At 48.4% G+C, this 10557-nt stretch overlaps 1 protein-coding gene across 1 annotated transcript in view; it reads right to left on the bottom strand.

The window, feature by feature from the left end:
- Positions 1 to 10557, bottom strand: part of LOC107118975 (nuclear receptor subfamily 1 group D member 1-like) — a 41945-nt gene that overhangs the window by 10420 nt on the left and 20968 nt on the right. The window contains exons 2-3 of the mRNA XM_015421387.1: positions 4513 to 4803; positions 3330 to 3418 (exon numbers count right to left, since the gene is read on the bottom strand). Of these exons, the coding sequence (XP_015276873.1) occupies positions 3330 to 3418; positions 4513 to 4803 (380 nt within the window). The remainder of the gene's footprint in view (positions 1 to 3329; positions 3419 to 4512; positions 4804 to 10557) is intronic.

Genomic DNA, 10557 nt, shown 5'->3' with positions numbered 1-10557 from the left:
ATTCCTGCTTCAATATCTTTTTCTAAATAGGGTGAGAACAATAATACAAATCTGGAAAAGGCAATTATGGAAATCGCATTCAGTCCAGATGGGAGGCGAACACTGCAGTCCAAAGCAAAGTTATGTCCTTCTAAGCCCATTGAATTCCATGAACTTAAAAGGGCTTAACCTTGTTTAGGATTTCACTGCAAGCCTGACTTTCGTTCAGTGGTTTTATATTAGTTCCTCCTGAGACCCCCTTTCTAGAAGATTGCAGATGAAGGTGTCAGAATTATTTCTAGGGGAAAATTTAGCGGTAGTTAATTCCCGGTCTCTTTCCCCTCAAGCGCCAGCCAGGACGGATGGCAAAGCAATTAGCCCACCCAGAGACAGAAAAGAATTCATAATGAATGCATCCTTTTCACCTTTTCTGCCAGTTCCCACCACCACCCCCTTCCCAAACATATTTAAAGGGGCAGGACTATGGTACAGTGTCCCACTAATTCAACCCAACTAGAGGAGGAGGAGGCTGAGAATCAAAACATTTCCACAGGGAATTTTAGACATCAACTGGTTGCTGAGAAGTTCACACGAGACACGAACACATGAAGTTGGCTTCTGAAGAGAGCAGAAGAGAGAAGAGACTGGATTTATACCCCGCCCTTCAATCGCAGTCTCAGAGCGGTTTACAATCTCCTTTCCCTTCCCCTCCCCACAAGAGGACACCCTGTGAGGTAGGTGAGCTGAGAGAGCTCTTGAGAGAACTGCTCTTGAGAGAACAGCTCTGAGAGAACTGTTGCGCACCCAGTATTACCCAGCTGGTTGCATATAGAGGAGTTGGGACTCAAACCCACTTCTCCCAGATTAGAGTCCACGCGCCTAACCACTACACCAGGGGTGGCCAAACAGTTTGGCCACCCCTGCATTACACCAAACACTGCACTACACCAAACTGGCAAGTTGGACCCTTGGTATTGACAGCATTGTCTACTCTGGCCGGCAGCAGTTCTCAGGTCTCTCCCATCACTTAGTGGTGGCTGAAAGTGATGTCAAGTCACAGTTGCCATATGGTTTCCAAGGCAAAAGGTGATCAGAGGTGGTTTGCCATTGCCTGCCCCTGTATAGCGACCCTGGTATTCCTTGGAGGTCTCCCATCCAAGTACTCACCAGGGCTGACCCTGCTTAGCTTCCAAGATATGGTGAGATTGGTCTAGCCTGGGCCATTCAGGTCAGGGCAGGGGCTGTTTCGTAGAAAAAGAGCTAGGGGAACTCATTAGCGGAACTCATTAGCATATGCCACACCCCCTGACATCACCGGAAGTGTGTCATAAGGCCACACACCCTGACATCACCGGACGTGTGTCATAAGGCCACACACCCCGCCCCCCACCGGCCCTGCAGCTCCACTGCCGAGCCCCATGAGGGGCCCGGCGGTGGACCTGCAAGGCCAGAGGGAGTGCAAGGAAGGCCCTCCCTGGCCCCAGGCAGGCAGGGGTGGGGAGAGGCAGGGAGGAAGCAACTTACCCTCCCTCTTCTCCTGCCCGCCCCCCGTACCTCACCCGGGGGAACTGCGATCCCCCGCGATCCCCCCCCCGAAATGACCTCTGGGTCAGGGACATCACTTACTGCCAGAATCTTTATTAACTAGAGATGCCAGGATTGGACCCTTCTACATGCGAAGCACAGCCCTTCCCATCTGCAGCCAGAGACTATAATAATCACCATGGACTGGTCTCTGGAAGCATACCTAAGACTGAGGGTTATATGGGGAAATGAAGGATTTGGGTGCCTGCTGCAGTACTCAGTGGGTTGCATGCAGACTACATTTTCTGCGAACAGAAGGGAAGGGAGTCAAGTTCCATCAATTCCCTCTTCCAGCTGCAAACCTCCCCCCCAGGAAAGTGCTTTCTGGGGAAATGAAAGTCAGGTTCAGGAGGTTCAGGGTTTCCAGATCAAGGTTGAGAAACTCATGGGGGATGTTTCCGGGGGGGGGGGGGGAGACAGGAACATTCTGTTCCCCTGACAGGTGCCTTACATGAGCAGAAAATCTGGTATGGATCCAACCCAAAGTTGTAAAAAAAGGATCTTTTATCATCTTCACTGTTGCAGTTTTATTTAAGAAAAAAAAGGCGAAGGACAATGTTTGCTTCTCTTATATAAATAAAAGACTGGTCAAAGAATTTGGGAAAAAAAGGGGGAATATTATGCTTATAAGTAAAGATGAAAAATGAGTGATTTGTACTAAAGCTACTGTGATGTAATTTTTTTGGATCCATCAATATAACAATGGCTTAGGCACTAATACAACTAAGGTTGCTATAGGTAATATTATAATGGTATAAGTGTAAGTATTTTCTGAAATAATCCTATATGAACCTATTTATACTTTTTATTTTTGGAAATGCTCTTGAAATATATTATTTGCCTTTTTGATTATAGTTTGATTATGACAACTATAGTAGTATTAAGATGTAAAGGGACATAACATTTAATGTCGAGCAGACAATATTAATAGTAACAAATGGTACTAATTCTAGGCTTTAATGATAAGTGTGTGTATGTGTATAAATATATATGTATATGTATGTATGTATGTGTATATATATATATATATATATATATATGTCTGTATATATATGTGTGTGTATATGTGTTGGAGTTTCAAGTTGCTTACACTTCAGTCATTACAGAGTTAAGTGTTGTTAGGAAACAGGATGTTACGTTACAGGGGAAAGTTTGTGGGAGTTGCTTACCCTAATGAAGTGACCTGTAACCTTTGTATTGGTCAACTAACAACTTGTTTGTGGAAATGCTTTCATCTAGCATTCATGTATTCACAAGGTTTATGGCTCTTTGTGTGAAGCAGAAAGGAAGCTCCCCTCTAGAAGCCAACAGATAGATAGAAAGATGTAGCTGTTAGTATATAGTGCTGAAAGTAACTGCAAATATGTAACCTTTGTTTTATTTCTTTTATCCAAAGTGCCTTACCCTTGCTTTATTTTGTTTTGTAGTAAAGATATTTTTCTTTTACTAATGTGGCTCTTGTGTTTGCAAAACGACCATCGATCTTGAATCTCAGAATCCCAACAATATGTGTTTTTTATATATGTAAATGTCTATGTCAAGTGTTCTATATTTGATGCTCTCTGTCCTTGCAAAGAATAAGTTAAGAATTTGTGTAACAGTTATATCTCCCTGTTTCCCTTTCCACCCCATATCCCTATTTTAATTCGAAATAAAAATTCTCCAGGCTTCTCCAGGCACCCAGGAAACACCTCCGAAATACCTGTTGATGTTCCCCATGGCCCTTTTCCTTCCCACTACTCTCCCTCTCTGGCCACCAAACTCACCTTGCATCCTTCACAGGCATGGACACCATAATGGAAGCCGGAGGCGATGTCACCGCAGACCTTGCAGAGTAGCACCATCCCTCCAGTCTCTGTAGAGGGGAGAGAGGAATTGTGGGTAACTCTCCACTCTGGACCTGTGCAGTTCCCTGCTGGGTCCAAGGTGAACTCCTGAGATAACTGCGGCATTGCGGGAGCTCCCAACTTGCCTGCGCAAGCAAAACTCTTCTCTCTGTCTATACAGCTTTGTTTACCAGCTCATCAGCATCCCCACAGGAGACCATACAAAAAAAGTTGCTTGCCCTTGGGCTAGAGAATGACCCACAAAATACAAGGTTCGGGTCCCACCACTGTATGACCTCCATATTCTCTAGAGCTGGCTTCAGGCACACCTAAACTCATCCCCCCCCCCCCTAGCTTTAAAACAGGGAGTAATAACTTGCTTGCTGTAAAGACACATTAAAGGAAACGTTGCTAAATGTTTGAAAATGGCAGGTTCCGAAATCTTGGCCTTGCTTACAGCTGAAGAGCGGAGCAATAGGCAATTTTCAGTAATTCATTGGGCAGGTGGGAGGGGACGATGGGTAGCAGAAGTGCGGCGACTGCCTCCAGGAGAATAACAGTCCTTTCAATATGTTCAAAGCACAAAGCAGACATTACCTTCTTTCAATCCATACAACCACCCTGCGAGGCAGATCAACATCACCATGCTTTTATTGCAGATAGGGAAAGGGACTGGCTCGTCTAAGGTCACCTTGTGATTTGAACATACATGAACACGTGAAGTTGCCTTATACCAAATCAGACCATCGGTCCATTGAGGACAGTATTGTCTATTCAGAATGGGGGTGGCTCTCCAGGGACTCAGGGCTGTTTTGCATCACCTGCTGCCCCGTCCTTTTAACTGGAGATAGCAGGGATTGAACCGGAGGCCTTCTGCACGCCAAGCAAATGCTCTGATACTGAGCCACTGGCCCCTTCCCGGGACTTCCTTGCTGGAAACTAACGGTCCCTAAGGTGACCAACCACACTCCTACACAATGGTAGGAGTTCGTACTGCGTTTGCTTTTAAAGCGAAAGATGTGAGGATGTGCGTTTTGGTCCTCAGCTCTTTCCAGAGGCATACCTCGGCTTGTGTTCCCCCACCCCCCAAAACAAAGAAGGTGAGAGATTGCGAGTCACTTACTGGTAAAGGTGCCGGTAGCTCCATTCTGTTTGGCGGCAGGCACTCGGCTCTGCGTTGGAGGCGACGGGCCTTTGTTGGAATAGCGAACCGCCTCGGGGAACTGGAAGGCTACCTTGGGTGAGGAGGGGGAGCTGGCCGTCTGTGGCTTGATGGCCCCGATCTCGGTAAGGGTCAGCTCTTCCAAGGAAGAGGGCAGCGAGTGTTGGGGCGAAGGCACCAGATATCCACTGGGTGGGCTGCCCGGGGTGGGGCTGGAGCCTGCAGTTGAGCCCACATACAGGATCACGCCACCTGGGGGGAGGGGGAGAAAGAGTGAGGGGACGACCCGTGAATTCCATCAGAAAGTTTAATTCAAACAAGTGTTTTAAAATGAGTGAGAGCAATTGGTCATCTTGTGTGGAAACCAGTGAGAACAATGAGTCATCTTGTGAAAAATGTGTGAAAACAATGAGTCATCGTGTGGAAAATAAGTGAGAAGAATGGGTCATCCTGTGGAAAATGAGTGAAAACAATGGGCCGTCTTGTGGGAAATGAATGAGAACAATGGGTCGTCCTGTGGAAAATGAGTGAAAACCAGGAGTCATCATGTGAATGTGAAGCAGCCAACCACGCTCACAACTGCTGTTGCAAGAGCCCTGTGGTCCAGCGTGTTCTGATCCCACCCCCACCGCACACAATTCCATCCACAGTGTGCAATAACCAGTGAGCAGATACCCTGTAAGCGTGGCAACCTCACATTTATTTACTTAATTCATTCATACCACGCCTTTCTCGCCAATGGGGACCCAAAGCAGGTTACATTGTTCTCTTCTCCCCCATTTCATCCTCACAACAATCCTGTGAGGTAGGTTAGGCTGGGAATGACTGGCCCAAAGTTACCCAGCGAGCTTCCACAGCGGCGTGGAGAAGGGGTCCCCGAATTCTGCTTTATTTTGCTGCAAAAGAGCTACGGTTGCCAGATCGAGGCTGGGAAGTTCCTGGAAATTTGGGGGTAGAGCTCGGGGTAGGCAGGGCTTGGGGAGGGACCTCAGTGGGGTAACAAGGCCACAAAGTCCACTCTCTGAAGCTGCCACGTTCTCCAGGGGAACTGATCTCTGCAGTCTGGAGACCAGTTATAATTCCAGGAGGTCTCCAGGCCCCACCTGTGGATTGGCAACCCTACTGATAGACTACACCAGTTGGGTGTAGTGGTTAAGTACACGGACTCTAATCTGGGAGAACCAGGTTTGATTTCCCACTCCTCCATTCACAGCTGCTGGATGACCTTGGGCAAGCCATAGTCCTGTCACAGCTGTCCTCTCAAGGACAGTTCTCTCAGAGCTCTCTCAGCCCCACCTACCTCACCGGGTGTCTATTGTGGGGAGAGGAAGGGAAGGGAAAGGAGTTTGTAAGCCGCTCTGAGACTCCGAGTGAAGGGCGGGGTATAAATCCAATCACTTCTCTTCTTCTTCTACCCCCTCCGAAATTATTACGATGGGTCCTGAAAGCTCAGCCCAATCCCTGCCCAACCTCCCCTTGCGGAAGGAGCGTCTTGTCCTCCCGCAAGGTAGCACCAGCCTCCTACTGAAAGCCGTGGCGAAAACATTCATTGATTTTAAACTTGGCTAAACTAGTTCCTTCTCCTGTCCTTGGCGGATACGGCAAACAAGCGCTCTCCCCTTTCCCGAAAGCCTCGTAAATATGTGTCAACGGTCTGACCTGCCAAAAACTTTGGAGACCAGGAGGAGCAAATCAGGGAAATGGCCTCCAACGGGGGGGGGGGGTACTGTCGCCACGGATCTCTCACTACCCTTCTCAAAGCTTCCTTTTAGCAAGGGATTGATCCGCAGCATTGGCGGGGGGGGGGAGGCGGGTGTCAGTGGCCAATGGTATGAAAACGCTGACCGACTGAACACATGCAGTGCGTCTCCCGGACAAAGCCAAGGAAAAAAACAGCGGGGAATGCAGTCCATGAGACACGTGCTGTGGGAAAGTAGGGCAGATGGATGGTACACATATACAGCCACCGAACCCCAAGCAGCCATCTGAGAGGCATCCCAGGAGGAAAGAGCACAAAGAGAAGGCAGTGCCAAGACCCAACAAGATGATCCTGCAGACGCCAAACCAGAAATCCCTTTGGCTCAGGATGGGGCTTCTCTGGCTAGTGTACAAAGTAGGCGTCCTTTAAGGGCACGAGCACATGAAAGGTTGATTCATTCGTTCTGAACGGACAGCCAGCAGGGTGTCGTGGGTAGCGTGTTGGACTAGGATCTGGGAGACACAGGTTCGAATCCTCACTTGTGCAATGGAAACTCACTGGGTGACCTTGGGCCAGTTACAGCCTCCCAGCCTAACCTACCTCACAGGGTTGTTGTTGAGGACACAATGGAGGACAGGAGTATGATGTGGGTCATTTTTCCCCCATTGACGGAAACACTTAAGTTCAAGCACCTAAGTTGTATAAATAAGACTCCTTAACTAGAGAGTACAGATTCTCTTGACAGAATTCCGCTGACCCATCATGGTTGGTGTGGTGCAAATGATTATCCGCGTAGGAACAATACCCTACTTGTCGTATGGTTAGAGCTGCGGTGGCTCAAGTGGTTAAGACGCTGAACTGCAGGCTGTGGAAGGTCAGTAGTTCAGCAGTTCAAGACCCGGGTGCCGCAAGACGGGGTGAGCTCCTGTCTCTAGTTCCAGCTCCTGCCAACCTAGCAGTTCGAAAGCAAGAAATTGCAAGTAGATAAATAGGTACCACTTCAGTGGGAAGGTAACAGTGTTCCGTGCACCTTGGTGTTTAGTCATGTCGGCCACATGACCACGGAAATGTCTTCGGACAGTGCTGGCTCTTCGGCTTTGAAACGGAGATGAGCACCGCAACCCTAGAGTCGGATTCAACTGGCTTTCGAGCAAGGGAACCTTTACCTTTACCTAGTATGGTACACTTGCACGCAAAATGTACCATTCCTGTGGCTTTTTCACGCCCTGGGATATGTACGTGCATCCTGCCACACTGTAACTTACATTATACACCCAGGTGGGAAGAAAGATAGCAAGAAGTGGGCATTTGGCATGTACCTATAAGACCCGGGTGGCTACATGCATATTGATGAGAACACAGGCAATGAAGCTCAGAGCAAGAACATCTGTTTGGGACTGTCTTATGTGAACGACAAAGCATGTTCAACCATCGCTCTCTATATGGCATTCAGGCTGTCTGATCTCCCCTTATTATTCCATATTTTTATAGACATTATACCCATTTCAGCCTTGGAATTATCAGGGCTTAACAGATGTGTTTGGGAAAGAATCCCAACTTACAGCTCCCCCATGATCCCAGCCTTAGGCCCCTCCCGCCATTTTCGATACCCCATCAGTTTCCTCCTGCTACCATCATTCCCTGTTCCCTGCCCCCAACCCCAAAATCAGGGATGTTTTCACTTCTGTAAAGAAAGTCATGCAGACACTAACGAGACGCACAGACCCCGTCCTTTCCCTGCATTCCTGAACTGATCTCGCACACCACACACACACGTCCGCATGTGACCTATATCAGGAACAGGAGATGTACTTTCCAAGCAAACACATCTCCACAGTCTTGTTCTCGCCGTCTTTTGGTGACAGAATGAGTTTAATTTGCTGCAAGGACCAATCATCGTCACTCAGGAAAAAACCCCGGCTTCAAAAACATGTGCCAAAAATAAACTGCTTTTTTTTTTTCTTTCGTAGGCATTGTGATGCTTATGAGGCCGAGGATGGCTCGCTTGAACTGCAAACGCTGCCGATCTTATGACCAAGTTTGGATCTTGGAAAGGATCCGTATCCAGGGGGAACTCATTTCAAAGCCCTTTGCTCAACAACCTGTCAGGCAGAAGGGGAATCCTTGGAATGGTTCCGTGGCCTGTTCGAGCCACGCACGTTGGCCACAGGTCTAGATGAGGGGTTCCCAACACTTTTGGTATCGTGACCCAAAAGTTCAAATTCACTTGGTATGGTGACCCACTTCGAAAAAGCATGCACAAATCAATCAACTATCAAAAGACAGGGATCTGTTTTAACAGGCTTTGGGCTCACTTTGTGACCTACGAGGACACCAGGCCATTCCACCCACAGGCTGGGAAACACTGATCTACATCACCAGGGATCTCAAACTTTTGCACCACAGGCCTCCCCAAGGTGGATTGAATAACTGCCCCGTCCCCATCCCCTGAAGCAGGTGGCAGAAGAGTCAACTAGCACCATTAGCAGGGTTGGACAGTCCCCCCTCCCAAGAGGCTGAAGGACAACCTGCCTTCGTGTACATGTGTGTGTGTGTGTACATCAGTCACAGAATCGGCATCAGACAAGGGCATGCATACCAAGGCTTGGCCTCCTTTAAGCTCAATTTCCCTGCTTCTGACCTCAGTGGCTCCCCCCCAGCTTAAAATTCCAGTCCCCCCCATGGCCCACTGGGTCATGTGCCACTGCAAAATTTCTCAGCCACATAACACAACATATACTGGATATTTTCCCCCCACAGGGGCTCCATCTCTGAAATCTTAAAACAAAAGGGAAACCTACACCGGTTGCAACATGCATACCATTTCTCCCCAATATTAACAGCATTCATGTGTGGCCAAAAAAAACCCCATGAGAGTCTCAAATGGGCCTTTTAGCATCTGGCACAAAGCGACTGGCGAGTTTCAGCCTTTCTTTGTCACTCCTGGCCTGCAAGGATGCAGATACATCCCAGCCCAGCACTTCCGGGGCGTTCCTCAGGACAGATCCCACACAGGAGTACCATATCGAAGAACCCTTCTTCAACAAAGTATCTTTTAAGGCCTCTGCCAGGCCTTTCTCCTAAATACAGGATCCGTAAGAAGTTGCGGGCATGGAGGCAGCTCACAGCAGCTGGCTAGAGAACACCTCCCCGACGTTAGGATGCCTATACGCTTCAAAACTAATGACTCCATTAGAGGCCCTGGAAAACACAGGGAGCTCTTTTTAATTAAAGATTGATTAAGTACTATTCACTGGGCAGCACATGAGAAGGCTTCTAATTGGTTTCTTGCTTTTAAAGCCGCCGCCACCCCCGCAAGAGGCTGGAAGAAGCAGCAGAAGGGAATTTTCTTTTCGTGGGGGTCGTGGAAAGTGCCGTCAACTTGCAGCTGACTTATGGTGACGCTGCAAGGTCTTTCAAGGCGAGAGCTGGATGGGGGTGGTTTGCCACTGCCCGCCTCTGCATCGCAACCCTGGTATTCCTTGGTGGCCTCCCATCTGAATACTGACCAGGGCTAACCCTGCTTAGCTTGATTGGGCTAGCCCGGGCTATTCCGGTCAGGGCAAATTCTCTTCAGGGAGAGGGAATATTGCTATTTAAGGGGGTGTTTTCCCCCTGGGCCCGATTCCTAGTCACATGGGACGAGTTTCTACACAACTATCACCTCCTGAATCTTCTCCGGATCTTTTGGAAAGAGCACTGGCTCCCAGGTAGAGCACACGGTTTTCATGAAAAGATCTCTGGTCAATGTTCCCTCTAAGGTGTGGAGTCTTGTGAGCAAAAAGTCTACTTTGATAGCTACTGGCATTAAAGTTGTGAGCAGGTGATTTGGCCGCTGCATCAATTAGTTTGCTCTGGAGCCATCCTTCCTGAGCTAAGGCAAAAATGTGTGAGCCAGAGGCTAAAAAACTGTGAGCTAACTCACACTAACTCAGCTTAGAGGGAACACTGCTCTGGATCCATTCTTGGCATCTTCAGTTAGGTCTGGGGGAAGATCCTTCCCTGTCTGAAATGCTGGAGAGTCACTGACAGTCAGAACAGCCAATACTGGGCCAGCAGGACTGGGGATCTGACTTCCTATGAGGAACCTGGGTCGGTTCCCGGGTCCGGCCACTGTTGTTTAGGGAGCCAAGGAGCTCCCATTCCAGCAATGCCAAATTCAGTGGCAAGTACATGGCAGATTCAACCACTCTTATTCCCCCCCCCCCATCACATTTCTGTTCTGCTTTTCCAGCCAAAGAGAAAGCTCAAAGCAGATTACATTTAAAAAGAAAAAACCTGTGTGCATAACAATATGCCCTGACCTA

The sequence above is a fragment of the Gekko japonicus genome, unplaced genomic scaffold, assembly GCF_001447785.1.
Source record: "Gekko japonicus isolate JY-2015 unplaced genomic scaffold, Gekko_japonicus_V1.1 scaffold637, whole genome shotgun sequence".
NCBI lineage: Eukaryota > Metazoa > Chordata > Lepidosauria > Squamata > Gekkonidae > Gekko > Gekko japonicus.
Note: the sequence above shows the minus strand (reverse complement) of the source record. Positions and strands in the feature narration are given on the sequence as shown.